General features: G+C 35.8%; 1 protein-coding gene and 1 non-coding gene across 2 annotated transcripts in view; both read right to left on the reverse strand.

The window, feature by feature from the left end:
* Positions 1 to 27,523, reverse strand: part of TRDN (triadin) — a 303,753-nt gene that overhangs the window by 239,741 nt on the left and 36,489 nt on the right. The window contains exons 2-4 of the mRNA XM_006189572.3: positions 20,172 to 20,381; positions 1,742 to 1,900; positions 633 to 665 (exon numbers count right to left, since the gene is read on the reverse strand). Of these exons, the coding sequence (XP_006189634.2) occupies positions 633 to 665; positions 1,742 to 1,900; positions 20,172 to 20,381 (402 nt within the window). The remainder of the gene's footprint in view (positions 1 to 632; positions 666 to 1,741; positions 1,901 to 20,171; positions 20,382 to 27,523) is intronic.
* Positions 21,584 to 21,655, reverse strand: TRNAD-AUC. Its single transcript has one exon. It is a non-coding gene; the product is annotated as a tRNA-Asp (tRNA).

Raw genomic sequence — 27,523 nt, forward strand, 5'->3', positions numbered from 1 at the left:
AGCCATATTGCTCCCATCTTTTGGATTTCTGACCATCCCGTTCAGTTACTGAAGACCTTGGTTATTCCTTTAAGGAATCCCTGTACACCACATCCAAGCACACGCAGGTGACTCTACTGCTTTGAGATGAAATGTGATACACACGCCTGTGCCTCCATGATTATTATCCTGCATGCTACCTCAGTCACCCTGTTCCAGAGTTGTCACTTAAAACTGAAAAATAACACTGACAATAACATAAGAAGAAAAAGAGTAAAAACCCAAAATCAGTAAATCTAGCCACCGTAAGAATAAAGATCACGGGCATCAGCATCTTATGGGCCATTTAGAAAACCATAGGATTGACCCTTCATTATTGCAGTTCCAGTTCACATTGATCTGCATGTAAATGGACTCGAGCATCCACCGAAGAAGGCACTAATCAAATAATCACCTGAAAAATGGTGGGATTAGCTTCACTGGAAAGAGTTGAGTATTTCTTTTCCTAACTATAAATCTTAATCTAACCATTAAGCAAAAGCTCTGCATTAAAAATAAATTGTCTACAACAAAGTAAAATATATTTGAGTTGTCCTGAAAATCAACATTATCATAAAAGAAAAATAATTTTTTCAAAAGTGAAAATAACTAACCTTTTTTTTTCAAAGGAGGCTCCTCTATCTCTCCTAAACCAAGACAAAAAACAGTAAATTAGAAAAACTTCCAGTATAACATAATATAGTCTCTCTATTTTCCCATTTTCTTCTGTTTACTTTTTAAAAATCTATTAGTTTGGCAATAGGAGTCTGTATATTACTTTGCCTCCCAAATTCCAGTTTTTAAGTATAAACTTTGCTTAGGTACATTTATTTGAGATAGTTCCACTCTTATGAGTTCAATAAAATTGTGGCAGTGTTCCAAATTATACATTATAGTTCGTATATCATGTTCATTTCAGTTCTTTATTGTTCATCCCAGTCTCTTATGGGGCCAAACAAATACAAATTCAGACAAAGTCATAAAAAGGGCTAAAATAATAAAAGAGTTCCTGGTAGTCAAGGCTGAATATGTAATTTCTGCTGAGTAAGGCTGATCTTAAAAAATATCATCTAAAAGGCAGAATCACAGTGCTTTGTTCTTTTCACATCCACTCAAGAGCAGTTTGTGTGTGCTTTGAGTTTATTTCCTTTCGTTCATTAACATATATGAGAGAGTACATAGATTAGTTACATAATGGGTGTGACATTTAGGGTTTGTCTCTTCATTCTACACCTCCATTTGATTCAATAAATTTACTTTTGATTGTGATTTTAGTAGGATTGTTTTCTGCTATTTGACTATGAATATTAATTATATGTAAAACATATTTAAAAATATATTTAGTTTGACTGTTGTTACTTCAATCTTTCTAAGGGCAAACTTGGGAAATAGCTATCATTTTCTCCCAAAGAAGCATATAAATGTGAGTTTCTATTATGGTTTTGTGGATTGCATAAGGCCCTCATCTACTTTAATGCTACTCTAACGTAGCATTTAATTTTGACATTTTGCCATAATGGCAGATAAGCTATCAGATGAAAGCCATATAGAGACCAATTTACTGAGTTTGGCAGCCTGTTGAGTGGTGATTAGCACTCAGAAGTGTATTCATTTTGGTTTAGCCTGACCCAAGTCCTCATTTGTGCTTAAACTTCGGCCAACTACTATAATGCATATCTAATATCGGTCCTAGCAGTTAGATGCATCTCTATGCCCCTTGTACCTTTATCAGTGTCCTCCTCTCCATCATCATCATCTTCATCTTCAGACGAGAGGATGTCAGACAACATAGAAAAGAAGCCATAGACCCAGTCCGTGGTTTCCTCCACAGCATCGTGAACAAGTTTTAGAGGATCTGAGCCAATCTTGGAAATAGAGCTTGCTACAACAATTAAAAACAAAGAAAAGTTTTACAATCAATCCCGAAGAAACTAAGAAAAGCTGTTTTTCCTGATTTATTCTTTTGACACAACTGAATATGCTGATTTCATGAATTTAAGTATCTCTTAGCTACAATTTGTTTTGCTCAGAAATAGAAACTACATTTTGTCATAGTGTGCATGTGTGTTCAATTAAAAAGAAAAATTATTGAGTACATCTGGTATCAAACATTATGGGGTTACCCTTGAGAATTTTACAGTCTGAGTAAGAGTTCAGCACAGGGAAAAATTAAGAATGAATTAAAGTAATGTATATTATGTTACCCAAATTGTAGTAACCCTGAGTTACAGATGTTCTGGAGAAGAAGAAATCATTGTTGGTCTGTATTGTACTGGAAAGCATCACGGAGAAGATGGCTCTGTAAATTTTCAGACAAACCATAAGTTTCAAGTTGACTTAGGTAGCTGTGACTAACGCAAAACTGATAGGTCCATTTATTATAATTTGTGATACATCAGGAAAACTCTGGAATTGTCAAGGCGGTAATCATATCAAGTTCCAGCTAGATTCAATTCGTTTATCTTTGTTAGACATCCCAGCATCTGAAAATAAAGTATTTGAACTTCTAGTAACTTCGGTGGATAGAATTAGGAAAAACTGAAGCCTATAAATCTTCCCTTTCTTATATCCTAGGAGATATAAACTGCTCATGGAGTGAAAGATTAAAGAATAAAAATGCAAGCAAATAGATATAATAGGGATTTTTGACATGTTATTCTCATTCTAGTTACATAAAAATTGCTCTGAAGTGATAAGAGTAGCCTTTAATACCTGATTGAAGAAGTTATCAACCTAGAAATATGGTCTAAGTGGCACCTGATTTTTCACCAGTCTGTAATTAAATTTTAGGTTTATGTTTTCCTTAATTTTAAAAACTATTTAAGCTTTTCGGGGATTCTTCTCCCTTTGATATCATAAGAGACTACAATTATATCAACATATTATATTATTTAAAGGTTAAATACTCCAGAATTAGGCTTTTACTCTGATTGAGATAGAAAGTCACTGGAAGGTCTGAGCAGAGGAATGAAGTGATTTGATTTATGTAATTTTGTTTGCCGTGTTGAGGACTGAAAGAATGCCAGGTTGGAAACAGGGAGATGAGTAAGGAGCCAAATGAAATGATCCATGATCCAAGAGAAAGAGAATGGTGACTTCTATACAGGCGGTAACACTGTGTGTGGTGAGATGTGATTGAGTTTTTTTTCAGATTTTGAATGTATTTGAAAGATAGAATTAATAGTATAGACTTAACAGTATGGCTGTTGGATGTGAGAGAAAGAGAAGGATGCCAAATAACTTCACGGTTTCTAGTGTGAGAAACTAGAAGGATAGAAATGTGCTTACCAAAATGGAGAGGACTGGAGAGAAACAGGGTTCGCTGGAGAGTATATATGCAGCTGAGTTTTACACTTGTCCAACTCGAGTTGTCTATTAGACCTCTATGTGGCGGTGTAGACATATGTAGAGCTCAATATAATTCATGAAAAATGAAATCCTAGCTGAAGATGGAAACTTGGAGGTTCAATAGTGACTACAAAGTATTCAAAGTCATGACACTGAATGTGATCACTAGAACAATGGACCCACGAACATTCCAACATTTGAAGACAGGCAGATAAGTCAGAAAGAGAAGGAGGACCAGCAGCAGAGTCTGAGAAGGAAAGATGAGAGACAGAGAGACACAGAGAGAGAGACTGAGAGGCAAGGGGGAAAAAGAGAGCATAATATACTAGATATCAAGTCAAGAAAAATTATTTCAGTGCGGATAAAGTGATCAACTGGCAAATGCTGATAGGTCAAGAAAGATGAAGACTGAGAATAGACCTTTAGATTTAATGATGAGGTTGTTACTGGCGACCTTCAAAGGTCAGTTTCAGTGAAATACATTCAAGACCAAATGGGAAGAATTTCGAGGCAGTAAGTATATTTGATCGTAAAGTAAATGAAAGAGATAAGGAAATAGTTGAAGAACTAGAATCGTAGTGGTTTTTCTATTGTTTATATTGTTCAAGTGGGAACAATATTACATTTTTATGCCAATGGATAAGATACTACAGAGAGAGGAAAGTAATATGAGAGGATTTCTGGGGAAATTTTTAATTTTACATTCTATTTAGGGGGATTCACAGCCCATCACAAGGATGCCAACGTACAAAATACTAGTCTCAGGTAAACCTACCTCCATAATTCAGTGACAGTGTAACATTACTCCTTGGAACTTATCACATTGCATTCTGGAGAGTTTCCTGTGAGCAAGATATGGTAATGTAAAAGGTGAGATTAAACCTTAGAGAAAGGAAATGAAATGGAATTTTATAATTGCAATTGAGAATTTTAAAAGAATTATGTGTAAGAAATTGGATTGTACTGGCACCATTAAAGGCATTTTTAGCACTAGTATATTTTATATCTAATGGAAGAATATTGCAAATGGGATTTTTATGATATGAATAGATTGAGACCATTTGACCATTCCTCTTCTAAGTGTTCATTGAGGAACTTAACAATAAAATCCAACAAAATAGATATCAGTTTAATTATCTTTATGGTTAAATGTACTATATATACTCCGCAGAAATGTATATTGCCTGGTTCTAAAATAGTCAATCCAGGCTATTTTCATGAAGAAAATGTGGCTGGCTTGAGACCAGCTTCTGCTTTTCAGCCATATGGACAACAACTTTAAAAACATATAAATATAGATATGGATATAGATATATCATAAACAAGGTAGTAGTCCTCAAGTTAATTCTTACTCCTTCTCTCAGACATCATATTCAAATTATATCAATGGGAATAATATTATACAATGCAACTAAGCCTTTTATTGATGTCTTCTTTTTAAATTGTGCTTTCCTTGTGTTTCCATGAGTTAAATCGCATACACTACAGGGAGGATCATCATAAAAATGGTAGTAGCTAACATCTACAGGGTGTCTATTACCTGCCAGATACCATTCTAAGAACTTGATGTGTATGAACTCACTTTTCCTTTCAAAAATCCAGTGAGGTAGGCATCTCTATTTCAAAAATAAGAAAACTGAGACAGAGGAAATTTAAATAAGAGGGAATAAGGACTCTGCATGATAAGATAAAGCCTGGAGCAGCTATAGCGTCTTTTTTTCTTTTTCTTTTTTCTTCAGTTCTGGGTGTTTTTATTGCTTTATTCATTAATCTTTTAAAAAGAATTACCATTTTAAAAAATCAGGTATAATTGACAAACAATAAAATACACAGATTTTAAGTGTTCAATTTGGTGAGTTTCAGCAACTGTAAACCCCCAGATTATCAAAACCCAAAACAAGATATAAAACATTTCCATCGCCCCGTAAAGTTGTCATGTGTCCCTTCCATTCAATAACCACCCACCCACTCCTGCTGCCATTACTGTTCTGGTTTCTATTACCACAATCATATCGTATTAATATTTTGTGTTATACCATCTTATAACCTTGAGGACAATCGCTGACTCACTGAGGAAGGCAAAGGCTAAAAATTAAAGAACTTTCTGAGGCACTGAATTATCCGATCTTTGAATAATCACCCTACTTCCGGAGCTTCTGCTGTATGAGATAAGAAATGTTTCTTAATGTTCAAGTCACTCTTAATTGTCTCTTACGTATCTTACAGAAAAATATAGCACCGGATGCAGGGAAACTGCTTTAGGCCCCTTACGATCAGTAATTGGATTCTTGGCACTGATAAGAGTGCCAAGAGATGCAAGAGAGGCAAGCCAAAGTTTAAAGTTAAATAGGTTTTTTATTTGTCTTCTGTCTTTGAAGTCAAACTATATGGACACTTAATTTCTGAATGAGAACATACATAGGAAATTAAATTAGTCATTTTCTCTGCTTTCCTCTTAAAGAGTAAAGTACATGGTTTCACCATTATGTTTGACCATCAGTCTTACATACTCTTACTTTCTTATTTCTCTTTCAGATTCTGAGAAACAACAGCAAACACCTTTTACAAGCATGGGCCCTCGGCTCAGAATGATAGCATTCAAGTTCAGCCCTCCTAAGGAGTGCTGAACCACGCCATATTGGTGCCAGGGACAAAAGGAAAACTCAGTGATAATGCTTCTGTCTTTAAGATTTTGATATTTTGTTCATCACAGAAGTTTGCACTCATTTTTAAATGTTAAAGACTGTATTAAAATATTATGTATAGTAATTACTGAGTTTTTTGGAGCCTCTTATATTTGGCACCCAAGGTGAATGCTGTTATCTCTATATTCAGCCTTCTCATGTCCCAGTTTATAATGTGTCCAGTTGTGGCAGACAGTATCTTACAGTGTGATACAAAACCAAAGTACTCTATGCTTCATTTTGCTGGACTGCAAAATGACAATAAGAGTAATACTCCTTACATCACAAGGTCATCATCAGTATTACATGAGATAATATGTTCAGGTCACAAAGGACAGTGCCTGGTGATGAATAAATGTCAATGTGGAGAAACAAGCAGGACTGACTTTGAATCTTGAATGACCCTGAGGCTCTTCCCAGTTTGCTAGCCGGGACCAGTGGCTTCCCCGCCCCTCAGCGGCAGGCTCTGCGTATGATCTCACCTACTCTCCAAGCTGGAAATGACGCACAATGTGATTTCCAGTATCCGCTTGGATGTTTGGGATCTTAGTTCTGACTGTATGGTATCCATTCCCAACTATAAGTCTGCCCTCATGCATTCCTTAATAAGGAAAGAGCCACTCAGAGGTGACATCTCTAGACCGGTCCGACTGCCTCGATCTGAGCCACTCCACAGGACGGCAAGAGAACAGGGGTCCCAGGCATCTTCTGACCCTTCTGCCCACGGGTCTCTGCCTGTACTAGACGGTGCTTATTAAGCGTCACGGAACCACATGGTACATAAACTCCTTGGCATAAAGTGCTAAAGCAGAGTAAAGGATACAGTGAATGTTAGCTAATTATTAATTCAACTTTCAGATTCATTTAACCCAAACGTATGGTACTGCTCCAGAAAAGTAGGCTGCTGTAAATATTACCCTGTGATCACTTAGTCACTATGTCCTCACAGACAGTGTGGTCAGCGGCTGTGAAATACAAACACTGCTTTCATCAGGCCTCGTGAAACAACTAGTGTTTGCCCCTTACCCCTCAGAAAATATTCACACCTAAATATTTGGATCTACACTGAGCTAAGGATGCTTTTAAGTGTCGTAAGTGCTACCTAAGTTAGGAAAAACTCAACTGTATATATGTTGATGTGTGTTTCTTGCGCACAGTAGTACTCAGTATGGAGTTGATGAAAGATATATAGATTCTTCTTCCAAGATAATTATTTAGCACTTATGTTAAGTGTGATGTAATTAACCTAGGGTTGCCACTTATGGGTCTGCTATCTAGGTGTTTCTACTTCTGATATGCAAGGGATGCTGTTTCAAAATACATACTAGTGATTTTCCAGACTTAAGAATATTATTTTAAGTGACCATTTTCCTCCTTTTTGTTGCTGATAAGCATTAAATACTTTTGTTTCTGTTGATGAAATTTTGATCAAGTTAAGGAGAAGATTAGCAAACTATGCATCATTTAGTATGATCTGAGTCACATGACAATTCTTGCTTGAAGTACTTGTTTGAAATTACTTAGCCTTTGTTCAGGGCAAACAGAATTCCCTAGAATATTACCAGTGTCAGAGCTACCGATGTGTTTCCCCATCCTCATGCCACCCACCAGGATGGGAAGAAAGAACACACACGTAGGAAAGATAAGACAAAAAAAATAAAAAGATCTAAATGCTGTGTTAGAAAACAATGGTTGTCTCCACTGTGTTAGTAGGTTTCCTGTACTCAACAATGTAACTGAGAGAATGCAAATTCTTATTAAACAGTTTAGACTTGAGATTTGGCATCATTTATAATAGTGAACTATTTCCTAAGGATAAAGGTCAAAAGGCTGATTTAGTTTCGTATATTTTTAACCACGACACATTTGAAATAAAAAGCGCTCACAGTGAATTTAATAGCACTCTGAGTCTTTGGGCCAGCATTGACAATACTAGGCACAGATATTAAAGAAATAACAAACACAGATAGGTGCTTTCACATCTACTATAAAGGTCAACGTCTTCATCAAAGTGATGTTTACTCAAGACATCATACTGTAAAGTGTTTTAGGTCCAGGCTGAAGTAACTTCCAATTTCTCATATGTTAGAACTTGAACAAACCTGGCTGAACTCAGTGATGCCAGAACTGTCATCTTTAATTGCTCTCATCACAGTGGAGATTCTTTCAATCTCTTATAGTCTCTTACATGCCTTTTTTTCTCCCACGAATTTATTGCTTTCATATTCTTGATTTTATTTCAAATTGAAGGTAATGCCAATAGAAATGAAATAGGAAGTAACACATCCAAGGAAGTTAAGAATTCTAGAAATGTTTGCTGCAGCAACATTATTCCTCCATATTTAACTTCTAAGGTGTATTTACATCCTGCCAATAAAAGTTTGTAAAAGGCACACTAATTGGAATTACAAAATCTTCCCATGATTTTCTCTTGAGAAATTCATGGAAGATAGCTATATTTTTGTAAGATTTCTTCAGTTCCAGAGACAACACCTAATACTTTGGTGTCTGATAAGCCAATTTTGTCATAACCAGAATGGTGATAAATTGTGGCCCCAAAATAGCTTTTCTAAATATAGCCTTTCCACCTAAGAAACATTTTGAGAGGCTCATTTTTAATATCCTCTTTTAAATCCACGTAGAGTAGCCCTTTAAAATGATTTATAGTAAAGAGTTAATAGGAGTGGACCTGGCTAACTGATAGGGATTTGGGAGCAGCAAAGGTAAAAATAATATGAAAATGGAGTGGAGGCCAACGGAAATTAAGTGCAGCTGCTTTGCATTAAATAATTTTGTATGCAGTATATGATATTATTTCCAGGATTCTCACATGGACAAAAATATAGAACTTAAGCTCTGTTGCAATGTTTCTTTGGAACTGAATATGTAGATTAAAATGATTTTTTGTATTTGTTGAATTTACACTTTGTGATTTAGCAAGAAACATAAATATTAGGTCAGTTCATTTTAGACCTGGTAATTAAGTCATGAATAATTTGTGAGATGCTTCTATAGAGCACCTTTCAGATGTTTCTACAGAGAAAAGGATGATAAAACCTCATTTTGAAATATTTAAATGCCTTCTTTTACAAATGAGTGTGTATCATGATATTAGCCTGCTCAATGATAGATGCTGTAATTTAAAATATAAAAAGTTCTTTTAAAAGTTGTGTGTAATCACCTGCCCTGAATTACAAATATGATTTAACTTCAAAACCAATTGTCACTGAATAGATATTCCTTCAACTAGATTTTTAACATAGACCATATACAAAAGTTGAAATTCACTATAATCTGTTATCCTCATCCTCAATGAACAATCCTCAGAATATGGTAAAATAAAAAGTTGGATTCATGAAATTCCCATGGTACTTCTAATATTAACCAAACTATGAAAGATTTTTACTTATGCATGTAATGTTGGGGCCTGAGGGCAGAATAAGAAGCACTTGGGAAGGAAAAATAAAGTAAAGTAAAAGTAAGGAGAGCTATGAAATCCGGAGCCTGTGAGGGATGGGAGAGCACATTGGAATGGTATGGGTCCCATGACCTCCAAACCTCCCTCCTCAAAGAGAGGAAGCCGTTGCCCTTCTCAAGGAGCTAAATATGCACCCAGGCCAGGAGTGGCAGAAGCCAAAGGAGGCCTGGCAGGAGCTGGCGTTGCTGCAGGAGCAGCTGCTGTCCCATTCCCCCAAGGTGAGCCAAGGGATCAGTGACAACAGGTGTGCCCACCTGCGCCTACTTCCCTGCAACGATCTTCTTGGTCCTGCAGTGCCTCTGGCTTGCAAATGTCACACACAGTGATTCTGCTGGCTCACACAAACCCACAACTACTCAGAGGAGGGAATTCTGGAAAATGCAGAATTCTATTTTAGCAGAGGGGATACAATACAAATCCACCACACCTAGCTCCAATATTATCAACGTTTTACCAACCTTGTTTCTACTTCTCCTTTATCCACATTTATCTTTTCTTTTTCTCTAATTTGCTAAATATTTGAAAGCAAATCATATAGACTTAAATTCTTAATCCCAGATCCGTAAGTACTTCAGTATGCATGTCTGTTCTATAATCACTGGTCTGATATTTTCTTGCCCGAAGCTCAAAAAATGCCCAAAGTAAGGACAGTCAGAATTGGATATTTTAAAGTTATTTGAAGGAATTATTATCTCTGGCTATACAAATAACTTGATATGGAGTTAGGTTCATTTGCTTCAGTGTGTTTTCAATTTTTAGTGATGACTTTTATTTATTTAAAATGTTTTTAATTATAAAAAAAATTTACAAGTTCCATAAGTCAAAACCCTTTAAGAGCACACATTTAGAAAAGTTCTGTTGCTATACTATGCTCTTCTTTTGAAAGCTACCTAATTTTGTTAATTTTGGTTTATCTTTTCATTATTTCATACATTTACTTCATATACATATTTATATTTGAAGGAAAACATCTAAACATTTAAACATAGAAATAATAAAATAAGATTTACAATTTGTGGTGATCTGGCCTCAGAATGAGAAAGGAGGACAGAGGCAAGACTAGAAGCAAAGAAAAAAATATATGGCTACTACAACAATTGAGGGGGAAACCAAGACAGGTGTTCTGGAGACAAGGCAGAGTACAGAACAGAATCAGGAGATGTTTACAAAGTCTAATGAGTCCTTTCTGATCACTATATGTTCATGGGTAGTGGGGAAAGAGTTAAAATAAGCTTGTAAGGAATCCTATGTTTCTGACTTAAGAAATTGGAAAATAAACTAGATTTGGAATCCAGGAGGCAGGCCTGGAAAGAAATAGAACCAGTTCCGTTACTCAGTTAGGAATTTTGAGTTTGATACTCCAACTGAACATCTCCGTGCAATTAGAAAAACTGGAGAGGGATTAGGGTTAAAGATGTGGACTGGGAAGTCATTATGTGTGAAGGTCAGTTATAAGCAAAATTCTGGGCAAGTAGGTCAATTAAGGGGAAAATAAAAATGCTGATGAGCTGATTTTTTTTTCACAATAAAAATAGCTTACTGAATCTCATGGTGGGAGGAATGCGTTTTCTTAAAACTTATCTTACACACTTTAATTGTTAAGAACCGTGTCACTGCTCTTAGCCTTTAAATCTAACTATCTAGCCATTTTAGAGAAGGGTAATCTTGTTATTAGATTCAGAGCTATATATTAAAGATAAGCAGGCTAAATATGATGGCAGCTTACTCATCACTTGTATGGGCAACACAAAGTCATCGCAGCTGAAGCAATGAAATAAGGTGATACTGTCTAACAGGGGCAAGAAGCTAATGGTGCAAAAAAAGAGTTATGAAAGTCATAAGACGATAGGGTTTTAATAAGGAAGTGCCAGTCAACAATTCTAGTGCTGCAAGGTTTAACCAAGATGAAAATGTTAAATACGCGATTTGATCTTTTGTTCATTTGTTCAATTTTTCATTAAGAAGTTAAGCGTGTATTTGAGACATTTCAGCAGAATCACAGTGTCAGATCATCTCTTAGTTGAGGCGCTTGGCTAGAGGGACAGAAACAGAAAGGCTTGTAGCTAAGCAGGGATATAGGGAGGTGAGGGAAGTTTGTTGGTTTTTCCAAGTTAGAAAACACATAAACATAGCTAGAAAGGAAGGAGGGAATAGAAGGGAGATTGTGAAGATACACGAAAGAGATGCCATTTAAATCCAGCAACATTTAAATGTAGCAACATTGAAAACATACCTTCCTGAGGCTCTTTCCTCTCATACACACCCAGACACACACATTTCTTTAAGAGTAATAAGAAGCCCCCTTAGAGGGCAAGATCTTCCTGAAGCAATACTTGTACTTTCCATTGAAATTAATTAAACATGGAAACCATTACACTGAGGTGGTTTTAACGCCTTAGTAGCCTTTGTAAGCAAACAAAATCTAAGCCTTTAAGGGTCTCAAGGTTAAGAAATCAGACCTACGCACAACCAGTCACTAAGAGCCAACTAAGCCTTTCCCACGTAAGGCAAACCCTCAGGCTGTAACCAATCAAATTATTTCCTTGCTTTGTTTCCACCTCTTCTCTATAAAAGTCTTTCCCTGGCTCCTGCCAGTGGAGTGTTTCTGACCTCTTTGGGTTTGGTGCTGCCCAATACAAATTAATTTTTGCTCATATTCTTAAAATTCTGAATATGCCTCAGTTTCTCATTTAACATTCCAGATAAACACATACTCCCAAACCACTGTCATTTTCCCTTTCCCTCCCTTCCTCTCTCCATTTCTCTCATCATCCTCTTCCTCTCTCTCCTCCCTCGGATCTCTGGATGCTACCCATATTAGATGACAATTATCAGGCTTCTCCAGAGTGAACACAAAACTCTTGACGTACATCAGACTCTAAAAGATAAAACCCATTTGAATTCCAACTTTGAAAAATGAAAATACTTGCAGATGTTAGCTATTTAGATGTGTTTAAACCAAAGAAAAAACTAGGATCCTGATTTAAAAGCAGTTTCAGTGAGCTAGTTGTTTTATCGACTGCACAAGGAAATGACTATCACTTTTCTAATCTACATGTGAATAGTCACAGTGTAGCTCCAATCCTTGCCATGCAACATCTGAGGCATGGGCATTTTCCTTCTGATTTTTAACATTTTCTCAGCTGAAAATTTCCCATACTCATCTTTATCTATTAACTAACGTCAGTATTTTGAGATGTGTTCTTGTATGGAAACCTAATGAAACTGAACACAAGCATCTTTAGTTAAAATGGTCTGATTATTTCAATATTTAATTGTTTCAAGATATATCTCTAAGTTGTCCTTTGGTGTTTCTCAACTGTTACTTTTTGAGAACAGTCAAAATATAACAGTACTCCAATTAGATGACTTACTTGGATCATTATGTTACAAACTTAGCAGGCCAGTGGAGAAGAGAGAGATTAATTTTGGGGTTAATATAATAATTAGCATATCCTGACTAATTATTTAATAACCATGCATTTCATCAACTCAAGATTTGGTTTTGGAAACTCTTGACTGTATTATATATTCTTTTTAGCTATTCTATTGCTCAGTGTTAGTGGAAGACATAATTTTGAAGTTCTTTTCACCATATTAAAATGTAGCATGCAGGGCCATGAATTTTGTGCTTACTGTATCATAAAAGAATAACAAACCATTTCAAAATGGCTAGAACATCTCCTCAATGTTAAAAAAAAAAAAGAATAATTTAATCATTGGATTTCTATTGTATAATTGGTAGAATCTATGTATATTTAAGTGATATTTAAAATTGGAAATCATGTAGTCAATTCATCTTTTTGAAATATGCCTATTCATCTTTTTGAAACATTGAAATATGCTAAAGTCATGAAGAAAAAATTAAAATAATACTAACTACAATTTAATCTAACAATTACTATTTGCCATTCAAAATTACAAGTATTTCATGTATATTAACATCCACTGCTCACAGAACCATATGAAGCAGACACTAGTATTCCCTTCAGAGAATGAAGCAGGCACAGAGGAGTAATTTTCCCAAGCTTACACAGAAGTCAGAACTCTAACTCAGTACTCTAGCTCCCAAAGCCTGCATTCAGCTACTTATTCTGGTCTCCAAGTTCATGTGTTCTTTTGTTATTATTGTTATATTTTTTTGCTTATTTGCTTGCTATATGTGCTTAGCAAATAACTTCTGTTAAGATCATACAAATTGTATTTAACAACATGTGTCAGACAGTAAGTAGGTTAACAAGAATACTGAGATAAATAACACAGTCCTTACCTTTGGGATGCTTAAAATCCAATCAGGGAAACAGAGATTTAAAAAGTGAAACCTAACACTATCAAAATCATTGCAAACTATAAAGAAATACTATGTTCATTACTTAGCATTCAGAGTTTAAGATACATCACCACCTCTTCCTTTGTTTTTTTACTTATTTATTCATCCTTTCACTTCAACAGTCATTCAAGTGCGCTCACAGTGCTAAATAAACACTCCTAACCACTGAAAAAATCAAGTAAAAAAAAATAAACAAAGCCATTTTCCTTAGAAACGTAACAGATCAGTGGAGAACAGAGGGATTAAATCAATAACCATACCAGATTAAATATATACAACGTGTAAGTCCTATGAGTAAAGAGTAAATAATATAATGCGGAACTATGATAGAGTGACTTGCTTTACGTTGAAAGTTCAGAAAGTTTCCTCTAAGGAACTGAATTTAAGCGCAGCACTAAAAGAGGTGTCGTAGCTGGGCCATCAGAAAGTGGGCTGCTAACATACAGTATGGTCTTAATTGTATCCATCTAGACACATTCATAAATATAAAGTCTCATTTGCTAAGGTTTAAGTGAGTGGTAAAGAGCATTGGCATCAAACTTTGGGAATTTTTGACCTTGAAATCCACCACCAGCAAAAACCTGGGGCTCATTATCGAACAGCCAACTTTTTATTTTGTAAAAAAAATGTCATTTAAAAACTATGACAGAAAGAATCCCTGTCAGTACCATCATTTCAAAGAGAATTTTGAGACCAAAACTGTGGGATCAGTAGAACTAAAGACACCTCTTTAAAGTGAATACATTTTTGTTTTTCCTCTTTTTTTTTTTTTTTTTTTTTTGGTGGGGGGAAGTAATTAGGTTTATTTATTTATTTATTTTTAAAGGAGGCACTAGGGATTGAACCCAGGACCTCCTACGTGTTACTTCAGCTACACTCTCCCCTCAAAAGTGAGTACATTTTTCTTTACCTTTTTCCTCATTTCATGATGAATCAACAAACTTTGATCAAGATCTGGGACTCATTGGACTATAAAAACTTCTGCTTCCTTGAGGTATTTATAAGTAGACTGGAGTCAAGTAATGAAATGCATCCTTTAAATGTAGTGGCCAAGAGGACCGAATAGGTCTGGGACATTGAACAGAAAATGTGGGATTTGAGATAAGACTTGAATCAGCATAAGAAGCACACAAAATGTCAACTATTCTTGAAAACTCAGTACGCATGAAAACTGATAAAGTCCAAAATGTTGCATTTAGCGTCTCAGTCTTCCAAGTCTCCTGAAATAGTAATAACATATACATATATATGCAGTCATACAGACAGCTCTACACACACACATATATATATAACTATCAAATGTTAAATTTATATTTTCTGATTGACTTTGGGTATTCCCTGAATCACTTTACTCCTCTAAACTCAGGGCCTGACAAACAGTGCACCTGCTTAACTGGGCTAAGTGCCAAGGGAAAAAAAATCAGGGAAATTAATTTTCAAGAGCAGTAGATAAATGGCACACCTCATTAGAAAATCTATTTAAAAGGCGCATCAGGAGATGTCTGCAAGACTTTCATAAGAAATTGATGCTTCCTACCATCATGTCCTTGCTGGCTCTCTTCTCAGATTACTGATCTTACTTCCTGGTAATAAGATTCAAATTCAAGTTACATTTAATGAGTGCCTCCTATGTGCTAAGCAGGTTTGTTTTGCATAGATTATCTTTTTTAATTCCTACAAAATTGTTTTGAAATAAGTATATTTTGTGAAATGCCTGCAAAAGTTACCAAATCTATTTTCAGACCCCCTGGGACAGCCATACAATGATTTTTCCTTCTTATGGATGAGGGTGCTATACAGTTATGACTCTTGTTCTTAACATAAGAAAAGCCACAAATTACTACAGTTTGTACCTGTACATTCTGACCTAGGGGAAAATCCTTAACACCCACTAATGCCTAAGTTTGTAGCCATTTCTTCAGAAATTCTATTTGTTTGCATTTATTGTTTGGAGAGAAAGTTGCCTCTTTGTAAATAAGGCAAAGAAGTTTGTAGGGAATGCCAACCAAAGACCACGAATTCTGATCCTGAAAGAGTTATTAAATTGTCAGGGCACCCCTCTGCTTTCTGGAAGTACTTCCTGGCTGACTGTGGAAGCTTGGGGGCAAGGCTGCTAGCAGCCTTTGTGACCCCCTAAACTCAGTTACTAAGAAAGCAACAGTGACTTCCCCTCGACCCCAGCTTGGATTTTCTGAAGACATTCATCTTCCAGGAGAAAACTAAGGCAGGGTGGATAATATCCGAGTAATCAGATGCCTTGGTTTGTGCCTGTTGTCCTGAGGTAACTATTATTAGCTCTCCATTTCACTCTCACAAGTGTCCTGTTTTGGATGATAAATTATATAGTCACCCTATGGGGTGGCTCTGTGTGCTGTCAAATCGCTAAACTGGAACTACATTTCCCAGAATTCCCTTACATGTATGGTTCAGGTTAACAGTTGGGTACAAGAGAAATGTGCACAAGCTTTGGAAGGCAAAAAAAAAAAAAAAAAAAGAACAGCCGTTGTTTATTCTCTGAAAGTTGGTGAAGGGCAGGTGCTGTCACCTCTCAGGCACATTCTCACAGATAGGCTGGCTGACCTTGACCTGTGACAGCAGCTGGCAGCATCTCTGCCAGTTCCCACTCTGCCTCCTCCTTCAGCATCTCCAAACCCTGGTCCCATGTGTTTGTGCTCCCGAGGTAGAAGGCACCTGCTTATCCTGCAAGCTCATCCACACCAATGTAATTTGAGGTGGTGAGAGTCAAATGAGGGTTCCAGTTTGTCCTCAGTCACCTCTGTTCTGTTTCCATCTGCCCTTTTCAGTGATGGGGTTCAGGACATGCTACCTCAAAATATGGCACGTTGAATATTTTCAATTGAAGGAACCAGAGAAATAGCAGGTGCAAGAAGAACTTTCGACCTTCCCTTGAAGCAGGTCAGGAGCCCTCCCTATGCCTGGAGGAAAGAAATGTTCTCATCTCCAAATGCCCAGAGGACTCTGAATGAACAGGGCTTACTCTGTCCCCCAATTTACTACACTTAGCTCAGACCTTTTTTTTTTCGTCCTGTCACATTTTTTCACCACTTCCCACTTTTCATCAAACCTAGCATTAAACAGTCAGGTTTAACCGCTTCTTAAGGTCTTCATTTCCTTATGAGTGCTCCTGTGTCACATAAAACTTATACTAAATAAATCCAAATGCTTTTCTCACATTAATTTGTCTTTTGTTAGAGAGGCCCCAGCCAAGAATTTAGAAAGAAAGAGGAGAAAGATATTTTTTCTACTCTACACCAACTTCGACTGTGCTGACTGCTGACCCTGTGCCAGAGAAATGACAATAGCCTCACCTAGACTGCTTAATCAGCTCCCTTGGGCAGGATAAGCCATATGAAATAAAGTCCCTGTCTTCCATCACTCATGGTCACTCTACACTGATCAAACTCAGACAGATAGACCGTAGTATTGTATGAAAAGTGTTTGGACATTATACTTAGTAAGAAATTAAGGACAGGTGAAATAAAGGACAGATGAATACTAGAATTTCTTTCTTGAAAAAATTCATATTTTTGAGCGAGATGGACAAGTAAACAGATACTTATAATATAATGTGTTAACTGCTGATAACACAAGTGCCCAGAAGGCACTAAGGGAATGAAGAATGGCACAGTGAATTTTTCTTAGGAAGTCTAGGCATGTTTCACAAAAAAAGGGATGAATTCACCCAAGAAAATTGAGGAATGCATCTCTTACTAGTGATATTAAAATTTATACAGTTCTGTTCTAAATACTTCAAACATATTCACTTATATAATTCTCTTAACAATCTTATTACAAAGGTAATATTATTATCCCCACTGTATAGATATGAAACTGAAGCAAAGAGAGGCTACGTGACTTTCCCGGTATCACAACAGCTAGAAAGTGGTAAGATCTGCATTTAATAGCATGGAAATCCAGCACCAGTGTTCATGTTCTTTACTGCTTTACTATACTTCATGCTATACTGGACAGGAGGGTGGGGGAAGGGCAGAATGAGCCGAGACAGGGAGGAATGAGAGTATATATTTTCCTAGGGAAAGAAAACAGGGAGGAGCAGGAGGAAGTGTGGCTGGAAAATGGGCTGCATGAGCTGAACTACAAGATGAAAATAAAGAACAAAGCTGGGGATTTGAATTATGTGCCAAGGAATTTGTACTTGGCAAAAATAACCAATGAAATTTGTGTTTTAAGAAGATACCCTGGGAGCACTGTTAAAGAGGAGAGACTGAATGAGAGAGACAAGAAGAAACTGCATTAGTCTCCTCAAAAGAGAATGAAGGTCTGAAGTGTAGTAATGGAGATCGTGGTAATAAAAGAAAATTTATGAGACATATTGTGGGTTGGCTGGCAGAGTATGGTAACTGATCAGGTGCCCAGCAGATTTAAAAGATGACTTGCAGGTTTCTCTTTGCAGGGAATGGATAGATGGTGAGTTCATTAATAAAAATAGAGAACTGGAGGAGAGGTCTTGACAAAGAAGATGGACTTGACAAGCACTTCTTGAAAGAAATGAAGTAGTAGTAACACAGAGGTTATGTTTTTCCTTATCAGACAAAATGCCAGTCATGTAAGCATTATCCATAGCACCTAATTCCAGTGGTCCAAGGTAGTTCTACCGTGGATTGTGTGTCTCACATTTAAGTAATCTAGTCTGAAAGTCTAATTATAGGTAGCGGCTCATTTTATAAAATAATCAAGAACACATTCAACAGTAATTTCTGTAGTGCACTTATTAAATTATTAACTATACAAATATTAGATTTACTTGCAATTCTTAAAATATATTTACTGTAAATATCGAAGAACTATATTTTATGACCATATTTGGTTCTAAAATCTAAATGAATGAAGTTCTAAAAAAGAAAAGAACAGATGAAATGTCAGAGTCAACACAGGCTCAAGGGAAATGAAATCCCCTAGAGTAATGCAATCAACTGCTTTTCACTTAAAGTTTGGAGTCATATTTTATATTATAGGCATTTCAATTGTGTTTTAAGAGCCTGCATTACACAATAAACCAAAACTATTGCCTATTTAAAGCAGAGGTTTAAGGTTCTGGATAAATAGCCCTTTTGCTTTGAATGACATCATGGGACTTATCTCTACCTGTTAGGTGATGCTCACTTCAGCCCAGCTAGCCAGCTAGCAACGGTACACAGGGCAGAGTCATCTCAATCACATCTCCATGTCAATAAACCCAAATTATACAGTTTTATGACATTGGGCTATCTATACTTGCATTTCTTTTAACACAGCCATTTCCTGGCACATATAGTAGATACTTGATGAGTAATTGTTGAAGGAGTAAAATGGCATAATGAGAATAGAGGATCCTTCAGGATAGAGAATGCAACTCACAGTATTTATCATTTCTGGGTCCTACTGATTCTGCTCCTACTGAAGAAGGAACAAGGGAATCGAGGGGTGGGTGTGCACTGCAACTATGGAGCACATTAAGAGGTTAATAAAATGTTTTTGCTTGTGATACAAAGTCATAAGTATAAACTCATTCATCTATTAATTTAATAGTTATTGAGCACCTGACTGATTCTTTACTTCGAGGAACTCACAGTCAGTAGAGCATGTCAGATGTGGAAATAGACAAATATAATTTTAAAAATACAAAAAGACCTTGAACAAAGAGATGAATGACATACTGAAAGATTAAATAGGCCATAATGAAAATCTAAATTTCCTCACTGATGTTACTCCTATTTTACTCAAAATCCATAAGAAAAACATGGCTACTTAAGATGTAGTATCTTATTACAATTCTTGGAAAATCTTTTTAACACCCCTTATTTTCAGGAATTCAAAATAGGATGTTTTAATGGAAGGGCAACAAGAATGGGAAGGAATTTTGGAGCCAGATGGTAGAGGGACTTAAAAATACTTAACACAACTTTCCATTTGTCCAGGAGTATTTCACTTGGTTTGGTTTGGTTTGGTTTTATACTGCCAAATGTAAAACCTACAAATTATTCTTTATTAATGGTTGATAAAGTCCCTATTCCCAAACCAAGTATCCACCAAGCTTTGGAATCATTATCTTCATGAAACTATAACATTCAGCTTTTGTTCGTCTCTTCAAACAAGGAAATCGGTTGCAATCGAATTCAACAAGGATGACAAGCAAAGAAGGGTGGGAAAGATGAAGGTGGAAGCTGGACTTCAGTAGTGACCCTCGAGCATGTTTGCAGGATGCTTTGCTTATTTGCAGGGCGAGAAACAAAGCCAGAACCGAGGGGAATATCGTTTCTTTTCATTTAAAATCAAATATCATGGATCTTACCTGACAAGTTTTTGTAATCCACTAAGTCAAACATAACAACAGCCACAGCCGACCATGTGATGATCAGAGCAATGACCAGAAGCCAGGCTGCTGGGGAGCTGAATGTCGTCACTATGTCTTCAGTGACTGTCCTCTTCAGCACTTTTCCAGGGGATTTGGGCACAGATCCATTTTTGCTGTCTATCACAGTTGTGGTAGTAGATGCATTTCCTAATCAAACATGGAGAAAGGAGAATTACAATTTAGAATTTCACATCAAACATTGATGACAAAAAAAGAAAAACACAAAACCCAGACTATATAAGTGTACGTAGCTTGTTGACAGCATTTTCTATAGCAGAATACACCTCTTCAGTGGCATATACCTCCCCACCCACTACCACATTTTCACTTCCTCAGTGTTTACCCTCCATCCTGATACCCACAGGCCCTCGTAATCAGCATTCTTCCTCTCCCAAGTTCCATAAATACTGCCATCCAGGCCACAAACTTTGTCATCCCCTTCAATCATTTTTACATCTTCCTTACCACCTTCTATATCCACTACCATCAAGGGCAATGGCTTTTTTGGTCAAGTTGCTTTTTAGCACCTCTTTCTTTTATTTAGGCTCTTACGTCAGTTCTAAATGGAAGCGAAAATATCTCCTCTGGGAGAGAAACAAAATCAGTGATAAAATAGTTCAAATGGATGAAATTCCTCTTGGATATCCTGGTTTAACAGCATAGTTGACCCTCTATTGAGGCCATTCATTTTTATTTGTGAAAGGGGCCCAGAAGATCAAAGAGATTAATGTTGGAAAAATCTCATTATACCCAGAAACATTTTTATTTCTGCTTTCAAAAGTCTGTATATTCATGAGTGAAAACTCAAAACAATATTTTAAATTAGCAAAATAAATAGATAATTGTTTGTTTTTCTTAATTGAACTACAGCTGATTTACAATAGATACTTATTTGTAATCTCACCACCCCAAAACAACTGTGGACATATTGTTATATTTATACCTACTTTTCTGGACATGCAATATAAATATATAAATATGATTTATTTGTTTCTGACAAGTCATGATCACATTATCCGTTCTGTCTTTTTACTAGGCAATATATAATAAACTTTTTTTTGCCATACGTATTCCATAAAATACCACTTAAGTGGCTGCATGACAAGTCATTCCGTGGCTATGCATAATTTAGGCAAACAGCTTTCTACCCTGGGACATGGCAGAAGGTTTCTCAGCACACATTAATGATTTTTTCCATTAGGAGAATTTCCTAAATATAGAATTTCTGGGACAAATAATATAATCATTTCTGGATCTTTTGAGAATATATGTATATATTTGTCTGCATGTTTCTTTTGGGGGGGAGGTAATTAGGTTTATTTATTTAATTGATTAATTAATTTTTTTAATGGAGCTACTGGGGATTGAACCCAGGACCTCGTGCACGATAAGCATGTGCTCTACCACTAAGCTATATCCTCCCGCTCCATGTATTTGTTTGAAAATTAGTCTATTTTTAAAAATTGTCTATGCCAGCATTCTCTTTCCTTATCCTTGACAATCCTGGGTATTGCCAGTGTTCAAAATATGTGCAGTCACATAGGAGGAAAATTCTACTTCATTTGCAATTCTTTGATTACCAGAGATCAGCTTTTTTGTGTTAATTTTTCATGTATATTTCTTATCCTGTGAAATTTTTCATTCATTTTTCTGTAAACCTCTTTTTCATGGTTCATAAAATTGTGTACACATATGCATATATGCATAATCTATATGTATGTATCTTATATATGTATATGTGTATGTACATATATACATGAGTTTACATGTGTATATACTTATATATATGCGTGCGTGTTTATGAATAAGCACACACACACAGAATAGCACCACTTTATCTGACCTTACGCTGCAATGTTTTCCTTTAACTGTGTACTTTTTCTTGTTATGGTATTTTTACGTACAAAGTGAACATTTAAAATGTTTGTAGCTCTTTCATTTTTCTCCTGTAAAGTTGCTGCCTTTGCATGGCTAGAAAGCCCCCCTCAATGGAGAGCAGGCATATATGATTATATCGACAACCCTTGGCCCATAGAAAGTTCTCTCTAGAGGAAACTCAGAGGTCATCTGAAGCAAATACATCATGTTACAATTAAGAACAACTGAAGACCAACCAGAAATTATACAGATGTGTAGCAAATAACTGAATACTAAAGAGAAAAAAATATCCCTAACAATCCAAATATTTTTGCCAAAATCATAGCTTAACAACATATTTCATGTTTTTTAAATATGAGCTACATTGTCTATAATAAATAAAGAATCACACATCAAGATAGAAATTTTTGATTAATCATATTCTAACATACATATGTAAATATTTTCAATTTTACTATCTACTTCTAAATTATATTTCCAAATTAAAAAAAAAAGACTCCAATTTTCAAACTTCTTTTGACACTTTTTACAAAAAAATTTCACGTAAATGAAAAGGCTAATTGTAGTTATTCTTAGAATAATCCTCATAATAGTCATCATAACCATCAACATTACTTTTACCCCACTTCCACAGCTGGGACTACAACCCTACCATCATTATAAGGAAAGGCTTAGAAACAAAATTTGAGGGAGTGACTTCTCAATAAATGCAGGCATTTGTTTCCACTTAATAAGCATATACATTAGGCTAAGACATTTGCAGGGAACCAAAAAAGGATGCTGTGACTCCCTCAGTGTCTTTCCTAGTCAATTAATTTATTTCTTGTAATACAGGAAAAGAGGGACATACTGTAGTTTACTCATATTAATGGAGGCTGGTTTGCCCCATTAACAATATTGAGAGATGATCTGTAACAAATAAACTTATTTTGTTGTAGTACAAGTGTTATCAGTGTAACTGAATTTTGTAACATAGAAAAATAAAGGTTGAACCTTCAAAAGATGTATACACAGGGTACTTAGTTTAGAAACCCAGTTTATAAGTCAATTTTGAGTTGTTGGCAGAAGGAATAAAAATAATACATGCAAAATTAAGTACTCTAGTTAATAAAGTTTCACTCTTTTTGTTTCTTTTCCCATAAAATGGTATTTTCCTCCTCTGTTAAAAATAAAATAAATAACATAAAATAAATAGACTGATTAGGGAAAATAAAATCAAATTCATTCACATGTACATATTAGTAAGTACTAATAATAACCAAACACCCTAGTACAACTGTGTTTCAGATGACAATGGCAAAAATCTAGGCACATATTTTTAAGAGTAAAAAACTGACGAGGAACATCACAGGTAAAATTATTTAATTAAGATTTTAAAACAACTTTAGCTAGAATTTGACAATGAATCTCTTTTCTTTTCTGAAAAACTATGTGCATACATATCCCAAGTTCATGAACTCAATTTAGTTGAACTGATACCAAGACGGAAAAATTCCTTTAAAAAACAGATTTCACAGATTGTACTTGAGATAGTGCTCAAAGAAGGAAAAATTAGAAAGAACTCATGTTGTATCCTCTCGTTGATTCTGGTGCCAAATTCCCATCACTTCTAATGGCAGTTTTGAACATGGAAGAAAGATAGGAATGCTTTGAAATACGATTTAAGACCCAAGTGGGGCTACAAGTGAATCAAATCTTTGGAATTATGATTTGCAGGAGAGTCAGTGAATTGTAAGTGTTTAGGAGAGGCCCACGTGAAAGCTGATACATTGCTAATCTCCAGTTCTTAACCTCTGGAAGGCTTCCTAGTACGGCTCTATGGAGAACTCGGGAAGAATTGCTTTTGCTCTTCAGATTCACTTCAGTGAACTGTGTGTTAGAGAGCATCTCTGCAGACAGTATCATACACACCTGCTTGGTATCTTGAAACTGAATGAATAAACTTACTGAGATTTGATACAAAATGAATTGAATCATAGTCACATTTTTAAAAAATAGAAAAGATTTAAAGGCACAAGAATGTCATTTTTTTTCCTTTTTTATCAGAAAAATAAGACACTATATAGATTCAGAAAGTTACACAAGTTTAGAATTACAATATGCCTCAGTTTTTTAAAGAACTGGTATTAATATAAATTCCAAAATTTATTTCACCTTACAGTCCTGCCAGAACAATTATGGTACAATAGTTTAAATAGATGAAAATGATAAAGTTAAAACTGAATGATTTAAAAAATTGTTTCTATCTTTTCATCTTTACATCCTTGAAAGTCACTCTTAAGAATTAATCAAGACTCAAAGATGATGAAAATATATTCTGAGTATCTAACTGCAAAAACATAAGCAATTTGAAAGTAATCTGAAGGTTATCCTGCTTAAGGAAAATGATGTGTTGCCTTTGTTATGGAAACACACTAAGCTGTACCTTTCAAATTCCATTGAAATTTACTTGCAGAAGCCACACACAGCCAAGAGGAATAAAATTAAGGGAAAATAAATTGCCTTCCGTGACAGCTGGTTAAGATAAATGCAAAGAACAGAGTGTGTAATCTGAGATTATTTAATGTTTGAGAAGCACTTTGAAGATGACAAGAGCTAGTTATTGATATGGTGGAAAAAATGAGAGGTAAATATTACTGAGCAATTTGACATGGGTGATGCTTCTTGAAAGTTGGCAGTCTCAGAATTGGAGCAGAGCAGCAAGGATATGTGACAGTATTTTCCATGCCTACCTTTTAATTCCTTTCCTTTTGATTTCACACAAATTATCTTCATTGCCAGATAGCCAGAATCAGCTTCAAAAGAAGTGGAATCTGGCTGAAAGGCCAAGTGACTGGCTTATGAAGTAAAATTAGAGGCTGCTCATGCAGTGGTTCTAAAGACTAGCTTCCCATCAGGTTATGCATCAAAAAATAAATCATAAGCTTCCTGAAAGAATTCACTTAACCTCATCATGCCTTACTAATCAGATGAGGAAACTGCCAGATACACTTGCCCAATATTATTCCTATTGGACACTAGCAACACAATTTCTTCCAGGATGCTCAAGGACGACAACTACATTCTCGAATGGTATAAGTAAACTACTGCATCCTCATCACATAAAAGCATAAGTTAAGAATCTTGCATTTTACTATGTGATATGATTTGTGGAATATTCTAACACTAAATTTTTTCTTCAAGAATTAGAAAGCAAAGGAGAGAGGAGTATATAATATCAATGACATTATCAAAATGTATGTTATTCCAAAATCATATTAAGAAAGTAATTCCTAATCACAAGAATGACCTTTGCTGTATTTTTACATGTTTAAGAAAACATGCACATAGGTAAGAATTTCAAAGAAACTCTACGGAAAAGATCTTTCAGCAAGTAAAGTTGAAAAATGAAGAATTTTTCTTTTAAGATGCCTATTTTATCATTCTTAGTATGTCTGTATGAAGTATGTCTGTGTATCATATACATAGATATCTGTGACAATTAAATGATGCTTTTCTACAAGTATATACAAACTGAATGAAAATCGATTCTGAGAGGCAAGATAAATCATGACAATAATAATTCACAAAAACAATCCTGGATATTCTAATTGATATATATGTAATACTGGTAAACCGTAAGAAATAACCTAGAGTTATTTTTAGAAGAATCCAGATTCTAAGTACTTAAAAAAAAAAAAAAAAAAACTGCTCGCTCTCTTTCAAGGTAAAAATTGCTTTTGTCTTAAACCAGAAACCGATTCCCTGCCAATTTCAATGAAAGCCCTATATTGCCACATTTCTCCCAAGATTTGGAGTATGTGATTACTGTGATATTTCAAAGGATGATTTGGCCACTTATTCTACCTGTGGTGGTAGAGAGATACATGCCTATATTTTACTCTATCTGGCACTCCTTCCTACCCACCCACTCCCTCCACTCTTCTAGCAAGTGAATTTCTTTTTGCAGGGCTGGGATTAGAAAGGGAACCCTCCTCTAACCCCCAGCCAGAGGAACGGGCCTTCCTGAATAGGACCGGACCATTCAGAACATGCCTTCTTGCCTGGGACTATGAAGGGATGGGACAATCAGAGTCCTCCTCATTTTCTGTGGAACTTCTGGGGGATGCTCTCTGCTGGGGTTGCCAAGTTGGTAGTGTCTACCAGTGACCCTCTAGCCCACCAACTGAAGAATCTGCTGCAAGATGGAAAGAGCCAGGGTCCAGACACCACTGTGTAGGTTCATGCAGCTAGCGGTGTGGAGAATCAGATTTTTCTCTGGATGTTCCAGTTATATGACCATATATAAACTCCTTTAATGACCAGCCATCAGGACTTCTCACTGATTCTCTTGCTTCTGCTGGGAATGTAAAGAATTACTTCTCCGTCATCTGCTTGTGTCAAGAGGATCTGTCATAATGATCTAAATATCCAGCTTCTTTTGTGAAAAATCATTTTCATTTTTGAAAGAACATCTCAAATTTCACTCTTATTTTTTGAGGGGCTGTGTTGTCATGGTCCTAAGCAAAATGAGGACTTTTGGGGCTTTCAAGGTCAAAGTCTAGTATTGAAGTGCTCTTTCTAGGAAGATTTCGCTTGTGTTCTGGGTGAGTGAGAGGCAGGATCTCCCTCCGTGGGCAGCAGTCCCTCGCTGTGACCTGCCAGCCCACTTCCCAGTGCTCATTACTGCCAAAAATAAATGTCTCTTCTTGTACTAGCTCTGTAAGCCTAGCTTCCCCCTACCTTTTGAACTTTTCATTTTCAACTTAGCAGTTACTTTTTTATTCAAAATACTTGATTTCCTACAAAGAGGTAAACTGAATTTAAAGGTGAAAAGCAATGCTGAGTATATAACTAGAATTCACTGTTTGAAACAAAATGTATTGAACTCTTAACACATTACAGGTAAAATGCATTGTGCTTTACCAATCTGAAGTAGGCAGGGATTTCTGATGCATTCTTTTTTTTTTTTTTCTACTGAAAAAAAAATGGTCTTAGTGAAATTCTTCAAATCCCAAATTCTCCACTGATAACTCCTTGATCTTTTGAAGCAGACACTACTGTTCTTACCCATGATTCTATAACTTTTTTTGATTAATACAGTGACATAGATAACATTATCCTGACTTTCATGTAGTTCTTTGTTTTCAGCAAAGCTTCAGATTGGGAGCTAGTCATCTACCTTTTCGTAGCTCTTAGCCAGGCACTTCTGTACACAGTGAGGCCCCAGTAAACACTGATTAAATGTGAAAAACTTCTTAAGTTTTGCTAAGGGAATCAGCCAAGGAAAGTGTCCTGTTAAATAACTTCAATCTTTCTGCATCTAGAAGGATGTGCGATATGCAAGGACTTCTATCCAGAGAAATAAATACAAACCAAAATACACTTTTATGACATAAGAAAGTATTGAAATGAGAGACACAGTTACTGAG

The sequence above is a fragment of the Camelus ferus genome, chromosome 8, assembly GCF_009834535.1.
Source record: "Camelus ferus isolate YT-003-E chromosome 8, BCGSAC_Cfer_1.0, whole genome shotgun sequence".
Lineage (NCBI taxonomy): Eukaryota > Metazoa > Chordata > Mammalia > Artiodactyla > Camelidae > Camelus > Camelus ferus.